Below are 21,096 nucleotides of genomic sequence, written 5' to 3'. Positions count from 1 at the left end.
ATATGATGATGAATTTGCAGCTTGTTGTAAGAAGCAGCTTTATTTGTTAAACCTGACCCTGCCATCCCTCACCCTTCCTTGGGTTGGTACTATTTCAGGATGTACACAAAACAATGGAGGCACAGTATTACAGGTCTGTGCTTCATTTCCTGTGTGTCACACTCATAAGCTGGAATAATGAGCTAGTATGAACAGAAAAATAGTATTCACTTGGCTGGCAGTAGCATGCAGAGTTACATTTTTTAAATGAAAAGTTGTTTGCTTGTCCTCATGTCAAATTTGGCCTTGCTCTGGAGCTGCAGAGGCAGCATAAATGGAGCATAAAACATAATGGTTACTTAGGGAGTTTCTAACCCTTTCATGTAAAAATTTGAGGATTACTTGTTACAGTGATGTTGGCCTTTTATTGGTATTGCACTGTTTAAAAACTTCAGGCATACTCACCCTTTCTTTCCAATGTTCTTATTTAGATTAGATTAGATTAGATTAGATTAGATTAGATTAGATTAGATTAGATTACTTACAGTGTGGAAACAGGCTCTTCGGCCCAACAAGTCCACACTGCCCCGCCGAAGCGCAACCCACCCCTAGATTTATACCTTACCTAACACTACGGACAATTTAGCATGGCCAATTCACTGAGCAGAGTCGCTTCAGCCTTTTTTTTTAACTTTTCCTCCTTTCTCGAAACACTGGACACTATTTTTCAGATTGTGCTGGCTTATTATTCCAGCTTTTGAGTGTGATATGCAGGAACATGGAGCACAGACCTGTAACACTATGTCTCCATCCCCCTTATGCACATCCTGAAGTTGTACCAGCCCAAGAAAGAGTGAGGGATGATGAAGGCGGGTTTGATAAATGTAGCTGCTGCTTACAACAGGCTGTAACTTCATCGTCATATCCAGGTTATAGGCAATGCATTTTGATACTTCCCAAATCTTATTGTGTTCTTTAAATTTGTGTGCAGTACCACTGCTGGCTTCAAAATATCTTTTAGTTGGAAACCTTTTCTGATCATTAGATAGCACAGTCTGATTACCAGCATCTACCAAGTTGTGACTTGCCACATTTACAGCCACTGTTGTTTCTGCTAATTAACTGCTATGAGAAAATGCATTCACAGAATCTAGACCAGCCCACCTTGGTACCATTGTCAGAGCTGTGTCATCTGTTGTAAGGATATCCGCTGCAAATATGTGTCACAGCATTGAGACAGTCAATGATACAGTGGCCTCAACCTTTCTCATGAAGCTTCCTCTGTCTTAATTTTAGACAAAACTTTTGTAATCCTTCAGCCTTGGCAAACATTGATAACAGGATCCCTAAGGAACACTGTGTAAGTTCCCACCCGAAATTTCATTCAGTCCTGCTTGGCACTTTGGAAAAGCAGCTCTCTGGTGGCATGCAGGTAGGACCTGGGAATTAAATTTGCTTGGTTTTTATATTGCCAAAGTAAGTGTGGTGGCATGTACTGAAGCCCTTGAGAGCACACACAATTCCCATTAAAATTGGAGCTTGTTCATTTGCATGTGGTGGAGGCTTACTTTTGGCAATGTATTGCATTGTTTTCCTTAGATCTTTTGGATTTCTTTTTCTACTTCCTGTTTTAGTTTCCTAAAATATTGCCTGCTATCCCACCCTTCCTCTTTGAGCTGGGTTATGGACATTGCCATAGCAACTGTTTTTGTGCTCCTATAATCAGCCAGCGAGTCTTACAGGACAGCCTCAACCTATCTCCAGTAATAGAGACTGCCTCGCTGTGTAACCCTGCTGTGACCTGGCTGAGAGAAGGCAATTCTTGTGAAGTGACAGCATGTGAGTTTGAATTGCAGCTTCTGACAGAGGGTGTGCAAGTACTGAGAAACAATTTACTGTTGGATTTATTGGGTCATTTCACAAACCACATTGGTTTATGTATTCCTTTGACTTCTAAGATGCTTCATTCAATTTAAATAAATATATACTTTGATTATCATTCCAAAAACAGAATTACAGACAACCGTTACATAAATATTACATCATAATCACAAGAAGTTTGTAGTATGAAAAGTATGATTCCGTAACACTTACAACCTTCTGAGCAATAAGTTAGTGAATTCCTTTATACCACTGGTCTCATATGACCTCAGCTAACCACTGACCACAAGATTTAGCATTTATTTTGTTAATTGTTTTTATTACTAAAGTTTACAAACATCTGTAATAAACAAATAACCAACTTGCAGCTGAAAAAATATTTAGTTTATAGGTTATCATAAAACATATTTACCCTAAGGATTTGTAGTATATTGCTTTTCCATATTTTCATTGAATTATTTTATGCATAATGATTGTTCCTACTTGGTTATTTGACTCTGTTAATAACAATTGTTTATTAAAGATGTTTTTGTTACATTACTTAATTTTTAATGTTATTTCCAGTGGGAAAGTTTTTGAATTACAATACAGGAGGAGTTTCAAGGATATTTATAAGATTAGACATGTATTCCAGAGGGATAAAGTGAGGCCAGCTTGTTGGAGAGTGAACCATGTGCTGCATAGACTTGAAATAATACTTTTTGGCATAAGTCTATGTGTAGGTTTAAACAGTTGTCTCTCTCTCTCTCTTTCTGTCATGGATATACAGCAATTCAGCAACATGATTCATTTGCATTACTGTTCCAGCTGTGCAGCAGATGAAACAAGTATGTTTCTTCAACTTATAACAATTAAAAATGTATAGATAGTACTGCCTAAAGAACTTGCAGATCAATGACAGGAAAGTCTTTTTGATTGAGTGTGTTTGTCTCCTCGAAGAACTATTAGCTTCCTTTCAGTATAATAAATTTAATACTAGAGTAGTTATGATTCTTCACACATTTAGATATTGTGTATAATTAATGAAATGTTCTTGTACAAAAGGAATTATAATTGTTTTGGAATTAAATCTCCAGATATTGATATTGCTGGCAAGACAATCATTTACCAATCGTGTCCAGTTGCTTTTGAGAAAACTTATGTTGGCCGCCTTCTTGATGGGCTGCAGTCCATGTGGTGGTGTTAATCCCAAAGTGCTATTTGCTAGCAATTTCCAGAAATTTGACTCTGCAATGATGAAGGAATGACACAATATGTCCACGACCAGGGAATGCGTGGGTTGGAGGGAAACTTTGAGTTGGTGGGTTCCCATGTGTCTGTTGCCCATTGTTATTCTAGGTAATGGCTGTTGAGGGTCTGTGAGGTGCTGCAGAAGAAGCCTTGATGATTTGCTGTGGTGCACCCTGTAGACAGGATCATTTTATATCATTTGCCTGGTTAATGAACCTTTACTTTTTCTACCAATGTTTTCATATTGGCACAGCATTTGCTTGTAACCAAGCAGTGAAGAAGTCCTTGAGACTACTACTAACTATGTAAACAGAAAAGGTCAAGATTCTATATTTATAAGTAAGGGCCTAAAGGTTTGATAATATTGTGGCCATTTACCAAGTGCGAAATAGATACCTCAGAGTCTAATATAATCAGCAGCACGAGCACACTGACTATGAGCCAGAAATACTGCATTCAGCAGATTGATATAAACAAAAATAGATGTCTGGTGCCTGCACCTGATGCATCTATTATGTCCTTGCATATGCTTCTAAGAGACCTAAGGCCCATTTCTAGCCATAGATAATTTCTGTGCTGAATAGAATAAATTTGGTAATGAGAAGATATTTCACATGAGGGTTTTAACTTTGATCATGGAGCTATGTTAACACATCTTATTGTAAATGGTTTATTAAGATAGCAACCCGGGTTTAAATCCAGCCTCAAGCAATTGCCTGTATGGAATTAGTACTTTCTTTCTGTGTCTGCGTGGGTTTCTTCCAGGTGCTCCAGTTTCCTCCCACAGTCCAAAGATGTACAGGTTAGGTGGATTGGCCATGCTAAGTTGCCCATAGTGTCCAGGGATGTGCAGGCCAGGTGGATTAGCCACGGGAAATGCAGGGTTACAGGAATAAGCTGGGGGTTGTGTGTGGGTCTGGGTGGGATGCTCTTGGGAGGGTCAGTGCAGACTCGATGGGCCAAATGGCCTGCTTCTAAACTGCATGGATTCTATGATCTTTCACAACCTCAGTGCATCTCAAAATGCTTTATAGCCAATTAAGAGTTTTTAAGATGTTGTGATGTAGGAAGCACAGCAGTCAATTTGACCTGGCAATGTCTTATAAACAACAATATAACAATGATCAGATAACCTGTTTTTGGTGACTGAGGTGATAAATGTCGGCCAAGATTCTGGGGAAAGTTCGCTCCCCCTTTTTGAAATAATACCAAATTCTTTTTTACATCAACCAGAAACAACTCTTAGTTTAGCATCTCATCCAAAAGATAATTCCTCTACATTGTAACACTCCATCAGTACTGTGCTGAAATGTCAGCCACAAGTACCTGAAATAGGGAATTGAATCCACAACCCTCTAACTCAGAGGCAATCTGCATCTCTGACACAAAGGCCATTGATACATTGTGTAAGGGGGCCAACTTTCAAAAAAGGAATAACGGTCCCCATTATTGTTTGAGGACAAACCAAGAAAGGAAATGATAAAACAATTTGCCTCAGAACTTTGGACATAAATTAATGCTGTTGTTATCAAGTTTAACATGAAGACTACAAGAAATTCTGAACTGGAGTTGCTTTTCTGTAGATCCTGTTGGGTCTGAGGTATGAGAGGAATGTATTTTTTTAATGAAGACTTCTAATCACTGTCTCTGTAAGAACAAACGATAGGAAGGAAATCTCAAATCCCTTTGCACTTTGTAACCTCCATATTTAGTGCTGGAGCTTTTGTTAACCTAACCCCCTATTGCTGCCAATTGTTCCCCACCCCTAATTACCACATCCGCAGTAAGTTTTCAAAACAGTCCACTGGAAGGGTTTCCTGTCTGTTGATAAATGAATTACCATTAGAGCGCCACCTTCTGTGGCAACATAGACTGTACAAGCGGTTTTTAAATTTATTTTCATGAACCAAAATCTAAATTTCCCCACACATTATTGCAGATGAATGACTAAAACCCTGAGTGGCCAGAGTAAATTAACACTGAAACAACTTTACCTTTATTCAAATTCTCTGTGCAACAGATGTCAGTTGAATCACATTTTCCACGAAGGTCTAAAATAATTTGTCCATGTGAATTTATTTAGACGTCAACATTTATGAAATCAAATAGAACATATATAGAGGATCAAAGTACAAGAACAATTCACTTTTTTTTAACATTTATTTTTCTAGTTTCATCTATTTCCCCATTCTGTTCTTTAGTGCATTGAAAACTATTGAACTCTTTTGTTGATTTGTTCGTAGGACATGGGCATTGATGTGTAGGCCAACATTTATTGTCCATCCCTAGTTTCTCTTGTGAAGGTGGTGGTTGAGCGAGTTTCTCAATCGGCTGCAGCCCTCAAGGTTTAGGGACTTCTACAATGCTGTTTGGAATGAAGGTTCATAATTTTGATGCTGCAACAGCAAAGGAATGATGGTGTAGTTTCAAGGCAAGATGGTGATGGCTTGAAGGGGAATTGTTGCTGGTGGGGTTCCCATGCATTTATTGCCATTGTCATTATACAGGTCATGAGTTTAAAAGGTGCTGTTTAAGGAGCTTTGTTGAATTACTGAAGTGTACCTTCCAAGCTTCCATTGATTACAATCTCGATTTTGTCATGTGGCCCACAAAAATGACTACTTTTCTATCAGTTTCAATAAGGCATTTGCTCCCTCCATAAAGATTTTTTTTCTTCCCATGCACACTATTAAAATATTTATAACTAGGTGGCTTTCTGACAATAATGTAAAACAAAACACATTTAGGTACATGTTGGATCGCCAAAAGAGGATCATGTAATTTATAGATGGTTTATATTAATGTAACTTTTTATTATATGATACAAAGTATCTGTTTTCTGTCAAACAGATTCATTTTATTTATTCTAAACAGGATGACAAGCAAAACTTTATGGAATTTAATAGAACCATAGAATCACTGAATTGTTACAAGTTGTTATAAAGGCTCATCTGCATCAGCTCTCTAAATGAACATTTCACTTAATGCCATTCTGGTGTCTTCGCCTCATAACCTCACACATTGTTCCTTTTCAAATTCTTCTTAAGTGCCTCTTTTGAACGGGCCTCCACCATACTCTCAGGCTGTGCATTCCAGATCCTTACCACTTGTGTGAAAACATTTTTCCACACATCACTTATACATTCTTTACGAATTATTTTAAATCTGAGTCCTCTTGTTCTTGATTCTTTTTCAAGTTGGACATTTTTCTCCCTGATAACTTTTCTAGCCACAAGATGAAACTTTCTTTGCTCCCACCACAAAACTGACAACTATGCACTAAAAATCACCAGGCTATTTTGGTTTGTCAAATTAAAAATCAAGTTGCTGATATATGATATGCAGAGTCTTCATGGACTCCAAATATTAACTTCATTTCCCTTTCCACAGATGCTGCCAGAGCTGCTGAGTTTCTCCAGCACTCTCTAATTGTATTGCCAATCACCAGCATCTGCAGTAGTTTGCTTTTATTTGAAAATATTAAATTGTTCTGGAGCTCTAGCGATACATGATAGCCTGGACTATGATTTTGAATTCATGTCAATACTATGTACTGGCTTCACAGTGATTTGAATATCTGTACCAACTTCTCATGTTGATGATCTTCACCTTATATTTAATAACACTGAGTAACACTGTTCCTACTGTAAAAGGGTGCTAGTTGAAGTTTACTGTACAATTTTCCACCTGAATTTGGGCCTAAGATTGTGTATAAATGCAGGATTAAGCATGCTTCTGATTTTGTTCTTACTTCCATTGTATTCATATGTATGTTTAGAAGAGGGATTGCTTTCTATCCTGTAACACATATAAGTTTGTCAGCAATTTTTATGAGTTTTGAATACATATTTAAAAAGCAGCAGGTCTGTGCATGTGAATGTGTTGTACATTCCCATGTCTGTTTTGTTTTGGAGAAAATATTTCAAAATTTTTTCTTCTCTTCATTATACTGTGTCATTTATGAATATGTAGTTCAGTGATGGAGAACGTTTATCTAGATTACCAAATACTCACAGTAACTTGCGTGCAAGTGTCAGTTAGACTTCACATCACAGAGGGGTGCAGGAGAAGTGAGGACCCTGAAAAAGCATACAACAGCACAAACATGAGTAGCACGTCAGAAGGTTGAATGGAATTTTAAGAAAGGAGGAGAATCATACAACGGTTAAGCAAGAGAAAGAAGAATATAAGAGGAAGCTAGCTAGGAATGTAAAAATAGATAGCAAGAGTTTCCACAGGTATTTTAAAAGTAAAACAGTAAGTTAAGTGAGTGTTGGTTCTCTAGAGAGTGAGAATGGGGTGTTAATAATAGATAATAAGGAAATGGCAGATGAAATTTTCAAAGATTTTGAATCCGTGGAGGATACTAAATTACAGATGTGAAAGAGGATGTTTAAGGGAGTGAGGAAATTAATGAAACTACAGTCACAAGAGAAGTGGAATCAATCAAACTGATGGAATTGTGGCCTGGTAAGGCTGTTAGTCCAGATGGACTTCATTCTCGGGTCTTAAATAGGTAGCTAATTTTTAAAAAAATATTCATTCATAGGATTACAGCATCACTGGCTAGACCAGCAATTTTTGTCAATTCCTAGTTGCCCAGAAGGCAATTAAGTGTCAACCACATTGCTGTGGGTCTGGAGTCACATGTCATCCAGGCCAGGTAAGGATGGCAGTTTCCTTCCCTAAAGGACGTTAGCGAACCAGATGGATTTTTCCTGACAATTAACAATGGATTCATGATGATCATTAAACTCTTGATTCCAGATTTTTCTTGAATTCGAATTCCACCATCTGCCATGGCAGGATTCAAACCCCTGTCCCCAGAACATTACCCAAGTATCAGTCTAGTGATTAAACCACGAGGCTGTCACCTCCCCTCTATTTTGAGGTGGTGAGGTATAATGAGGTAGTAGATGTGAATATGTTATTTTTGCAAAATTCCTAGATCTAGGAAGAATTTAGTTGGACTTGAAATAGCAAATATACCACTTCTATTCAATAAGGGAATGAAAGAGAAAAGAAAGAAACTGAAGGCCAGTTAAGTTGTTAGTCCGCTCTGGGGAAGGTATTACAATTGATTTTTAAAGATTTATTGCTGCATACTGAAAGAACAAGAGCTAATTTGAAAAAGTTACTATGGTTTTGTCAAACAAAAGTTACATTTATGCAATTTATTAGAATACTTTGAGGAAATAAAATGGATCATGGTAAGATGCCATGAGAAAGTTATTGCAGAAAATAAGAAGCACATTGAAGGGAATAATGTAGAGGACTAGCCGGCTGGCAGTGTATGCAGAAATGGATCTTTTCTGATTGGCAGGATGAGATGAAGGAGTCCTGCAGGGGTCTGTGCTGGGATCTCAACTTTTTACAATTTACATATTGCTGAGATGAGGGAAGAGAAGGCATTTTTGCTAAATTTGCAGATAACGTGAAGATAGGTAGGAAGGTATGATGTACATGAGACAGAGAGGTTGTAGACAGATAGATTGAATGGATAGGCAAAAATCTGGCAAGTGGAATATAATGCAGAAAAATATAAAATTGTTCATTTTGGCACGATGAATGAAAAAGTGGAATATTACTTAAATGGAAAAGTCTGGAGAATTCCCATCTGCAGAGGGATTTAGGTTTTCTGGCTCATGAGTCACAAAATGTTAGTATCAGGTACAACAATTAAACAACAAGGCCAGTGGGACACTTTAGCATGAGAGGAATTGAGCATTAAAGGAAGCATATTATGCTACAGTTATACAGAGTATTGGCGAGACGACATCTTAAATACTGTGTGCAGTTTTGTACTCCTTAGTTACAGAAGGATGTGAATGCTTTGGAAGCAGGCACAGGAGATTTACTGGATTTTAATCTGAAATGAGCAAGTTTTATTTAATAGGTTGGATCTGATTCCATTGGGATTTAAATACCAAGGAGTGATTTGATTGAATCAGGTCCTGAATGGCATTGTAAAGGTGGTCAAGAGTATTTCCTCTTGTAGGTCAGTCCAGAATTGGTGATCACTTTTTTGATATTGAGATGAAGATTTTTTTCTCTCAAGGATTGGGTGACTTTGGAACTCTCTACCTTAAAAGACAGTGGGAATGGGAAGATATGCTGGATAGTTTTGTGTTTGGCAAGGAGATCAAACTTTGTCAATGGTAGTAGGTATGTGGAATTCAAAAGCAAACAGATCAGCCATGATCTTATTAAATTGTGGAGAAGAGTCTCTAATTTCGTATATTCTTATGTAATTTAGCTGCTATTCAGCATAATAAATATTTTAAATATATAAAATATACATATTTTAAATATCAAGGGATGTATCTTAATCCTCCTTAAAATAGTAAATGAAATTCATGAAATTTTACAGTGGTATGAATTCACGAATTCTTGATCTGGTAATGACTTTCTGCATTATTAGACTAGATTACTTACAGTGTGGAAACAGGCCCTTCGGCCCAAGAAGTCCACACCGACCCACCGAAGCGCAACCCACCCAGACCCATTCCCCTACATTTACCCCTGCACCTAACACTACGGGCAATTTAGCATGGCCAATTCACCTAACCTGCACATTTTTGGACTGTGGGAGGAAACCGGAGCACCTGGAGGAAACCCACGCAGACACGGGGAGAATGTGCAAACTCCACACAGTCAGTCGCCTGAGGCGGGAATTGAACCCGAGTCTCTGGCGCTGTGAGGCAGCAGTGCTAACCACTGTGCCACCGTGCCGCCCACAATTCTTTAATATTTTATATTTTGGGTGAAATCTTCCCCTCTCTGGAGGTAGTGAGAGAAGAAATAATCAAGCAAATTGGTCCTGGAATTATACTCATCCACTTCTTGCTACCTTAACAATTAAGTTTTGGCTGGGAATCTGTCAGGGAGTTTCTCAACCCACCAATTAAGGCCCTTAACTGGTCAATCAATGGCTACTTAAAAGCCTCAACCCACCTTCTTCCTAACTACTGCCTTGCTTACAAGCATGGAGTATATTCAGTTTCTGAATCACAGCAACCTGCCTGTCACATTAGAGTGTGCGTTGCCATGGGAACTCCCAAGGCTTAGGCTTATCAATGGACTTTAGCAAACCAGATGACCGATGGCTTCTAATGATGTGGGATGCCTCAATTGGTCCAGAAAACCTGCCTTTTCTTGGCCTATCCATTCTTAGTGAGCTGATTAACATGTGATAAGCTGAGTTGTCTTGGCAATGAGGCTGGCATTTTAGTTGCCATTTACCACATTCATCCCAACACTTTAGCCAGTGTTGTCCCATTGTTTAAGAAAGGTAGCAGGGATAATCCAGTAAATTATAGGCCTGTGCACCTCACTTCGGTGGTAGGGAAATTATTGGAAAAGATTCTCAGGGACAAGAGGTACGCATTTAGAAGCAAATGGACTTAATAGTGACAGACAGCTTGGTTTTGAGCAGGGGAGGTAATTCCTCACTAATTTGATTGAGTTTTTTGAGGAAGTGACAAAGATGATTGACGAGGGAAAAGCAGTTGATGTCTACATGGACTTCAGTAAAGCCTTTGACAAGATCCCTCGTGGCAGACTGGCACAAAAGGTGAAGTTAGACGGTATCGGTGCGAGCTGGCAAGATGAATACAGAACTGGTTTAGTCATAGGAAATGCAGGCTAACGGTGGAAGGATGCTTTTTGGAATGGAGGGTTGTGACTCGTGGTGTTCCACAGGGATCGGGGTGCGACCTCTGCTGTTCGTGATCTACATAAATGATTTGGAGGAAAATGTAGCTGGTCTAATTTGTACATTTGCGGACAATACGAAGATTGCTGAAGTTGTGGATAGTGAAGAGGATTGTCAGAGGATACAGCAAGATATAATCAGTTGGAGTCAGGGGCAGAAAAATATTAGATGGAGTTTAAGCCATCAAATGTGAAGTGATGCATTTTGAAAGGTCAAGTACAGGTAGAAATTACACAGTGAATGGCACAACTCTTAGGAGTATGGATATGCAGAGGGGCCTGGCTGTGCAGGTCCCCAGAGCAATGAAGGTGGCAGTGCAGGTAGCTAAGGTAGTAAAAAAGGCCTATGGCATGCTTGTCTTCTTTGGAAGGTGCATTGAGTATAAGATGAGACAAGTTATGCTGCAGTTTTGTAGAACTTTAGTTAGGCCACACTTGGAATATTGAGTACAGTTCTGGTCACTGCACTACCGGAAGGATGTGGATGCTTTGGAGAGGGTACAGAAAAGGTTTACCAGGGTTTGCCCAGTATGGGGGATTTTAACTATTAAGGAAGGTTGGATAGACTGGGATTGTTTTCACTGGAATACAGGAGGTTGAGGAGCACTCTGATAGAAGTTGAAAAGACTGTGAATAGTATGGATAGAGTGGTTAGTACGAGGTTTTTTCCCAATTTGGAGGGGACACAGGTTCAAGTTGCAGTGGGGGGACTGTTTAAAAGAGATATGTGAAGCAAGTTTTTCACACAAAAGGAGGTGAGTACCTGGAACGCACTGCCAGAGGACTTGGTAGAAGCAGACACAACAGCAGCGCTCAAGATACACCGAGACAAATAAATGAATAAGAAGGGACTAGAGGGATACAGTTCCTGCAAATGAAGACAAATTTTAGTATGGAAGAGCAAAATGTGTTGGCTTGGAGGGCTGAAGGGCCTGTTCATTTCTGTATTGTTCTTTATTTAGTAAAAATTGGAAAATTGCATTATGTCTAAACTATCTTGAAACAGTACTTTCTCTTGAAGCTGTAATATGATTTCACATATTATTGTTGTACCACCCTAATGTATGTATATATAAAGCAAAAAGATGCTTGGTGTTGACCACATTGTTTTATGTTTTTTGATTTTTAGGGCCTGGGGAGAGGAACCAGACAAGCCACAGCATAACGTCGGAAAGCTGGATACATGATTCTCAACATGACAGCACATATATCTCCAGTACTGGAGAAGTGAAACTGCATCTATTAACTAATAGCATAGTTATGGAAAAAAATGACTTGTCCCCTTCTTCTGTATTAGTTACTGACAGTTCCCAAAATCCTTCAGCAACCAGGACTTTCCCACCAGAATCTGAAGAAAGTATTATAATTGATTCTGAACCAACAGATTATTCATACTCTACAATATCTTCAAGAGAAATTGTACCTACAGATCTATTTGTTTCTAAAAGTCATTTATTAAAATCACCTTTCGATAATGAGACTTCAAAAAAAAGTGAAGAACTTGAAAACTGGCATCATGACACAACCTCTGAAGGGGCTGATAATCTTGAAAGATTGTTAAGTACTTCACCTGGTGTTTCTGAAGACCCTTTATATACAGTCCCATATGTTTTAAAGATACCTTTAAATACTTTGACAATTGGATCTAAAAGATATTCAACTACAGATTTGAACAATTCAAAAAGATCTGTAAGTACATCAATAAATGATTCAGAACTAATTAGTATTTCACAAAATATTTCTGAGAAGTCTTTAAATAGCACACAGAACTACACTAATTGGTCTTCAGGTACTTCACCGAATGATTCTGAAAGAAGTACGTTGACAAATCTTTTTAAAATCTTTCCAAACTCTACACCAAGTAATACTGACAGAACTTTAAGGACATTGTCAAATTATTCTGAAAGATCAAATACTTTGATAAATAATATTAAAAGAACTGTAAGTAGTTTGCCAAGTGATGTGAAAACATCTATGGTTAGTGTTCAAAATGATTCTGAATCATCAAGTACGTTGATTAATACTTTTGCGAGCTCCTCAAACTCTTCACCAAATGACATCGAAACAGCAAGTATTTCACTGAATGACTGGAAAAGATCTTTAAGTACTTCACCAAATCATTCTAAAATATCTACAATTCAGGCTCAAAATGCTTCTGAAAGTTCAGCAATGTTGACAAATATTTTTGAGAGCCCTTCAAATTCTTCAAGTGATATTGAAATATCAAGTACCTTGATAAATGATTTTAAAAGGTCTGTAAGTACTTTGTCAAATGGTTCTAAAATATCTGCAGTTTTTGCACAAAATGATTCTAAATGGTCAAGTACGTTAATTAACGCTTTTGAGAGGTCATCAAGCTCTTCACCAATTGACACCAAAAGAGCAAGTACTACACTGAATGATTTGAAAAGATCTTTAAGTACTTCACTGAATGATTCTAAAATATCTACAATTCATGCTCAAAATGCTTCTGCAAGTTCAACAACATTGACAAATACTTTTCAAAGCCCTTTGAACTCTTCACCAAGTGATACTGAAATGTCAAGTACTTCGATAAATGGTTTTAAAAGGTCTGTAAGTACTTTGCCAAATGATTCTAAAATATCTACAGTTAGTGAGCAAAATGATTCTGAATGGTCAAGTACACTGATTAATATTTTTGAGAGCTCCTCAAACTCTTCATCAAATGATTCTGCAAGATCAAGCATTTCAATGAATGATTTTAAAAGATCTTTAAGTACTTTACCAAATGATTCAAAAATATCAATAAGTAGTTCTCAAAATGATTCTGAAAGTTCTAGTACTTTGACAAATGTTTTTGAGAGTTCTTCAAACTCTTCATTGAGTGATACTGCAAGATCTTTAAGCACTTCGCCAAATTATTTTAAAAGATCTTTAAGTACTTCATTGAATGATTCTGAAAGATGGAGTTCTTCACCAAATGTTTCTGAAAGTACCCTAGTTAGTGGTCAAAATGATACTGAAAGCTCCACAAATACTTCACTAGATGATTCTAAAAGTTTTTTAGGTTCTACATCAAATAATTATGAAAATCCTTTAAGTTCTTCATTGAGCAGCTATGAAATTCTCAATACTACAACAAATAGTTCTGAAGAGACAACTCCTTCACATTCAACATTAATGTCAATGGATTTTAATAATGTTACCCATGAGTCAGATGCAGTAAAATCACCAGATGTACCATCCTCAGAATCGGTTGATAATCAGACAAACGAGTCAAGATCAACAAGTCATTCCATTCTTATTTCAGATGTTGAAACCATAACTGCCCTTACAGGAACAAGTCATTCACTTCCCAGAATTACAGATGATGTCTTAACTACTACTGAACTGTCTGAAATATACAATATTACTAACTTACTTGGAACAGCTTTGTCTTCAGTGCAATCAGATTCTGAAGATATAGTGAATGATTTTACAGAGTTAAGTTCTAACTTTACTGCAACTAATTCTTCTAAACTAGGTTTAGTTCAAACAGGAACTAATGGTTTTCTTAAAACTCAATTTGCAAAAACAACAACAAGCGCTACTCTAAGGAGTGTACTTCCTGAAAGAACAACAGACTCACCCAGAACTTTACTGCCTCTGACAACAAATGATTATCTGTCATTTTCTACCATGGAAGAACCTATTAGAGGAGCAGGAAGAACATCCTCGGCACCAGTTATACTTACATCTAGGCCTCATACTGAACGATATACTACAATTTCACATGTTCCCACTGACACACCAAAGCCTGAACTAACTAGCACAACAGAAGGTACATTTACCACTATATGGGCCAGTCCAACTGTTTTTATGAGTACCTCAACAGAGGATAAAGGACCAGAGAGGACCAAGTCTACGACTGCTATTATGAAGACCTCTGAATCAGTGAGTACTAGAACTTCAGTTAGCTTGAAGTTTTTGACTAGCACAAGGTCTTCAACTAGTACAAGGACTTCAGCTATCGCAAAGACGTCAATTAGTGCAACCATGCTAACAAGCACAAAGGTTTCGGAAAGTACCACAATTACTCCTATAAGGACGTTGGCAAGCACAAAGCCTCATTCCACTAAAGAGAGCATTACTTCTGAGCCAACTGTGTCAACTGTGATTCAGGTTATCAATACAAGTATACCTGAAACCTCCACAGTATCTGCAGGTAATGTTGAATTATGACTGTGATTTAGTGTAAATAGCATTCGCAAAATGTCCATCATATATTTAAAGTTGAATAGTTTCAGTTCCTAAATAGATTTGATTGGTCAGTAATTACTAAAATACCAATTGTGGTTCCACTGGCAGATAATAGTTATTGTATTTGTTAATAAGCATGTACATGAATTTAAGGTTTAAGGTGAAGGGTGGAAGGTATAGGGGAGATGTCAGGGGTGGGTTCTTTACCCAGAGAGTGGTGGGGGCTTGGAATGCGCTGCCTGTGGGAGTGGTAGAGTCAGAATCTTTGATGACCTTTAAGCGGTGGATATGTACATGGATGGATGCTTAAGCTAGGACAAATGTTCGGCACACCATCGTGGGCCGAAGGGCCTGTTCTGTGCTGTATTGTTCTATGTTCTATGCTCTATGAATGTGAGAAACACTGGGATTAAGAAACCAGAATGAGAGATTGTCCATACTGCCAGAATAATTAAAATATCAGAAATATAGCTAAATAATGAGGGTACAAATGAATGTATAATTATTCAGAGTGAACATGAAGTAATGATGGTATTCTTTTATGTGAGAAATATCTGAGAAGTAAATAGTTTTGATACAATAAGAGAAGCTGCAGAAAGAATAATAGACTAATTGCTCTGAGATACACACTGCATAATATGAGAACTGTACTAAAATTTACCATGGTGGAATAAAATAAGAAACAAGTTGCTCTACAATGACATTGGTGTGTGAGAACACTAAAATTGCTCCAATGAAAATAACCAGAAAGTCCAGTTTTGTTTGTCAAACTGCTTCTGGAATATCGTGAGTGGTTTTGGGTCCCATATCTAATCTAAGGATGTGCTGGCATTGGAAGGGCGTCCAAAGGACATTGACAAGAATGACCATGGGGATAAGACCTTGTCATATGAGGACCAATTGAGTATGTACTCAATGGTGTTTAGAAGGATGAGGGTGAACTGATTGAAAATTATCGAATCCTGAGAGGCTTGGATAGAATGGACATGAAGAAGATGTTTCTGCTAATCGGAGACGCTAGGACCTGAGGCACAGTCTTCAAATGAAGGGACAACCCTATTGAACTGAGATGAGGTATAATTTCTTCTGCCAGTGAATTTGTGGGACTCATTGCCATAGAAGGCTGTGGAGACCAAGTCATTAAGTGTTTTCAAGACAGAGAGATAGGCTCTTGATTAGTCAAGGGATCAAAGGCTATGGGAGAAGGCACGAAATGGGGTTGAGAAACATATCAGCAATGTTGAAGTTTTTCACCCAATACTTGACATGCATCAGACTAGATGCAGCTCATAATCTGTGCCACCCCACTAACATCTATTCCTAACTCCTCTCTGGATCCCTAATCTTCCCACTTCTGAACACCGAAGGCTATTTCCACAAGAACACTCCAAAACACCAATGCCAAGCTATGTTCAGATTAGCCTCTTCAATGGGCATGTGCATCTTAAATAGGAGATTTCCATCCTAAATATACTGTAGTGAAGTAACTCTGGCATTTTCCATACCTCTTTCCTCTACAACCCAGAATGCTCTCTGCAGTGGTTTTCATCGTTGGTCTTTATCAGCTTATGTGTGTTGTGTGCTCATTTCCATTGCGAGGATAAGAAGAAGAAGGAATTTGAATAGGGGAATGAAGGGTTTTAGGAAAAAGGCAGGAAAATGGAGTTTAGAATTATTAAGTCAGCCATGATTTCCTTGAATGGCGATGCACATTCAGTGTTTTGGATGGTCTAATTCTGCTGTTACATCTTATGGTTTCATTGTCTTGTGGAGATAAGACATTGGCATGCCACATAGAGAAGGACACTTCCTCTACATGGTTTAAGAGAGCATTTATTAAACAGTAGCCAAACCCATAAACCTTGCATTGTGTCTTTATCTTTGACATGATCTCCTCCTTGTTTGCGAAGCAATACTTGCCTTGTGTTTCCCAGCTGCTGTGCATGTTCCAAGTTGCAAACCATAGTGAAGACACTGAATAACTCTAGATGTTACTCTCCAGATTGCAGCAGATCATGACCCTCTTAGGCCACTACACTCATATTTACTGGGGCTTCCCACCTTGGTGATTCAGCCTAATGTCCTCTTGGTGCTGACTCAGGGCCAGCTGGAGACCTGTGAGGTGCAGGATGTCCATTTGTTAACAACTGCTTGCATGAGTAGATTAAGGTCCTGGTCAAGAGTTCTTGGAGCAGATGAGCCTTCGCTATCTTGGTTGCTTGATTGCTGATGTTGGAGAAGTTGAAATATATGGATCATTATGTGTGTTCACCTTGTGTGAGGTCACTGCTAGCTTGTCATGAGAACATGCGAGTGAGCAAATTGTGAGTCTTTGAATACCAGTGATGACTTTGCCATCTGCATGCTTTGTGATCTCACCATTGTAGGAATGTCAATATGGCATGAAGCAAAGTTCTGGGATGGGAGAATGGTGTTGATGGTGTTCTTCTTGAGGGGCAATTATGTTGGGAAAGTGTAAGACTAGGAGTAGCCAGAAGAGTGCTCAGTTGTTGCCTACAGTTGGTGTTGTAGGGATAGAGATGATGTGAGGGGTTGTAGGGTGCAGAGCTCAATGCTTAATCAGCTTGCCTCCCCTGGTGATGGTAGAGGATTTGTTATTTGTAAAAGGAAAAACTCAAGCAGCTGGTAATGAAAGACTGTAGAAAACAAATCTTGAGCGAACAACATTTTCAGTCATGATTTGGAGATGCTGGTGTTGGACTGGGGTGTACAAAGTTAAAAATCACACAACACCAGGTTATAGTCCAACAGGTTTAATTGGAAGCACACTAGCTTTCGGAGCGTCGCTCCCTCATCAGATGGTTGTGGAGGACACAATTGTAAGACACAGAATTTATAGCAAAAGTTTACAGTGTAATGTAACTGAAATTATACATTGAAAAATATCTTGATTGTTTGTTGAGTCTCTTATCTGTTAGAATGACCATGTTAGTTCACTTCTTTCATATGTAAATCACAAAACTTTTTTTAAAAAGTTACATTCTCAGGTTAACTGTAACAATTGGTGTCAGCCAGATAAGATGTTAAGATGTAAAATGTGTTAGCCCCCTATGTTCCCTGTTGGTGCCATAATGTTTAGACTGATTCTAATTTAAAAAGTGAGTAAACAGAGTCTTACATGGATTCATGCAGTTTTTGAGCAAAGTACAAATTTGCCAGTACAAATTCACCCCACAAATGTATAAATGTGTGTTTGTCTGTCTGGGGTGGGAGGTTCTGAGTGTCTGTGAGAGAGAGTGTATATGTGTGTATGAGTAGGAGTGAAAGGAATAGGATGGTCATTTTGGGGGACTTTTAACTTCCCCAACATTGAGTGGAAATGCTAATACTCTAGTACATCAGTTGGAACAGTTTTTGTCCAATGTGTGCAGGAGGGTTTCCTGACACAGTAGGTTGAAGGGCCGACAAGAGGGGAGGCCACACTGGATCTGGTACTTGGTAATAAACCAGGCCAGGTGTTTGATTTAGTGGTAAGTAAGCACTTTGGAGAGAGTGATTTGTTTAGTTTAGTTTAGTTTAGCGAAGGAAAAGGAGAACACTGTAGAGGAGAAGACTGAGATACCGGCTATTAGACTAGAAAGGATTGAGGTTAGTAAGGAGGAAGTGTTATCACTTCTAGAAGGTGTAAAAGTAAGTAAGTCCCCTGGGCCAGATGGGATTTATCCGAGGATTCTCTGGAAAGCTAGAGAGGAGATGGCGGACCCTTTGGCCTTGATCTTTGAGTCGTCATTGTCTACAGGTTTAGTACCAGAGGACTGGAGGATTGCAAATGTTGTGCCCTTGTTCAAGAAGGGCAGTAGAGATGACCCAAGTAATTATAGAGCAGTGAGCCTTAGGTCTGTTGTAGGAGAAGTTTTGAAAAGGATTATAAGAAATAGGATTTAGAATCATCGAGCAAGCAACAATTTGATTGGAGATAGTCAACATAGTTTCGTCAAGGGCAGATCGTGTCTCACAAAACTCATTGAGTTTTTTGAGAAGGTGACCAAGCATGTAGATCAGGGTAGGGCAGTTGACGTGGTGTACATGGACTTTAGTAAGGTCTTTGATAAGGTTCCACATGGTAGGCTGTTGGAGAAAATGCATGGGACTGAGGATGATTAAGTAGTTCGGATTAGAAACTGGCTTTCTGTAAGAAGGCAGAGAGTGGTGGTTGATGGGAAATATTCAGCCTGGAGTCCGGTTACGAGTGGTGTGCCACAGGATCTGATTTGGGACCATGAATGTTTGTCATTTTTATAAATGACTTGGACGCAGGCATAGGTGGATGGGTTAGTAAGTTTGCTGATGACACTAAAATCGGTGGAGTGATGGACAATGTGGAACAATATTGCAGGTTGCATGTAAACTTGGATAAACTGCAGAACTGGGCTGAAAGGTGGCAAATGGACTTCAATGCAGATAAATGTGAGATGACTCACTTTGGGAAGAATAACAGGAAGGCAGAATACTGGTTTAATGGAAAGATTCTTGGTAGTGTGGATGTGCAGAGAGATTTTGGTGTCCGTGTACATAGATCCCTGAAAGTTGCCACCCAAGTGGATAGTGCTGTTAAGAAGGCATATGGTGTGTAAGGTTTCATTGGTAGTGGGATTGAGTTCTGGAGCTGTGATGTCATGCTGCAACTATGCAAAACGCAAGTGCGGCCTCACTTGGAATATTGTGTACAGTTCTGGTTGCCCCATTACAGGAAGGATGTGGAAACATTGGAAAAGGTGCAGAGGTGATTTACCAGGATGTTGCCTGGTCTGGAGGGAGGGGTCTGTTCTCATTGGAGAAAAGAAGGCTAAGAGGGGAATTTAATAGAGACATACAAAATGATCAGAGGATTAGATAGGGTGGACAGTGAAAGTCTTTTTCCTAGGATGATGACGTCGGCTTGTACAAGGGAGAATTGCTACAACTTGAGGGTTGATAGATTTAAGACAGATGTCAGAGGCAGGTTCTTTACTCAGAGAGTGGTAAGGGTGTGGAATGCACTACCTGCCAATGTAGTTAACTCAGCCACATTCAGGGCATTTAAACAATCCTTGGATAAGCACATGGATGATGATGGGATAGCGTAGGGGGATGGGCTTAGATTAGTTCACAAGTCGGTGCAACATCAAGGGCCGAAGGGCCTGTTCTGCACTGTATTGTTCTATGTTCTAATCCCTCTCCATTTTGGTTAGTCCCAGGCCAGGGAATCCTTTAAGGATACTCCTAAAATGTTTTCTCTGTTTTCCTGGAAGTCTTGTGCTGTGACTGAATTCTCAGTCGAGCAGTTGCTCCAGGAGTTTGATGCCAGGCATACTATTGACATATCCTTCCTGGGATACTGTAACTGGTTTTGAGTGAGTCGAGAGTGTCGTGCTGGAAAAGCACAGCAGATCAGGCAGCATTCGAGGAGCAGGAGAATCGATGTTTTGGGCAAAAGCCCTTCATCAGGAATAAGGCTGGGGCCTAGGGGGTCCAGCCCCATGGAATCAATGTGGATTTCACCAGTTTCCTTATTTCCCCACCCCCACCTTATCCCAGATCCAACCTTCCAACTTGACACTGCCCTCATGACCTGCCCATCTTCCTTCCCAACCATCCGCTCCACCCTCCCCTCTGACCTATCACCATTACCCCCACTTCCATCCACCTATTGCTCTCTCAGCTACCTTCCCCCCCAGTCCCACCCCACTCCCATTTATCTCTCCACACCCTAGGCTTTTGCCCGAAACATCGATTCTCCTGCTCCTCAGATGCTGCATGACCTGCTGTGCTTCTCCAGCACCACACTCTTGACTCTAATTTCCAGCATTTGCAGTGCTCACTTTCCCCTGGTTTTGAGTAAGTTGTACCTTATTGTTGAGCATCTTAGCTTGGGAGGGAATACTGCTATGGACTATTTATTTTTTCACTGGATTTGGAAGACTGTGTGAATGACCTGTGGGCGGCACGATGGTTCAGTAGTTAGCACAGTTGCCTCACAGCACTAGGATTCCATGTTCGATTTCAGCCTTGCATAATTGTCTGTGTGGAGTTTGCACATTCTCCCTGTTTCTGCTTGGATTTAATCCGAGTGCTCTAGTTTCCTCCCACATT

General features: G+C 39.2%; 1 protein-coding gene across 2 annotated transcripts in view; it reads left to right on the top strand.

Annotated features, from left to right (window-relative positions):
- The window catches only part of heg1 (heart development protein with EGF-like domains 1), a 77,955-nt gene that overhangs the window by 25,378 nt on the left and 31,481 nt on the right, over window positions 1-21,096 (top strand). For both annotated transcript variants that reach the window (XM_087989173.1, XM_043693960.2), the window contains exon 2: window positions 11,933-14,968. In XM_087989173.1, the coding sequence (XP_087845299.1) occupies window positions 11,933-14,968 (3,036 nt within the window). The remainder of the gene's footprint in view (window positions 1-11,932; window positions 14,969-21,096) is intronic.

This window comes from Chiloscyllium plagiosum, unplaced genomic scaffold, assembly GCF_037043375.1.
Source record: "Chiloscyllium plagiosum isolate Xiang-an unplaced genomic scaffold, Cpla_swu_hap1 HiC_scaffold_7, whole genome shotgun sequence".
NCBI classification, from domain to species: Eukaryota; Metazoa; Chordata; class Chondrichthyes; order Orectolobiformes; family Hemiscylliidae; genus Chiloscyllium; species Chiloscyllium plagiosum.
Note: the sequence above shows the minus strand (reverse complement) of the source record. Positions and strands in the feature narration are given on the sequence as shown.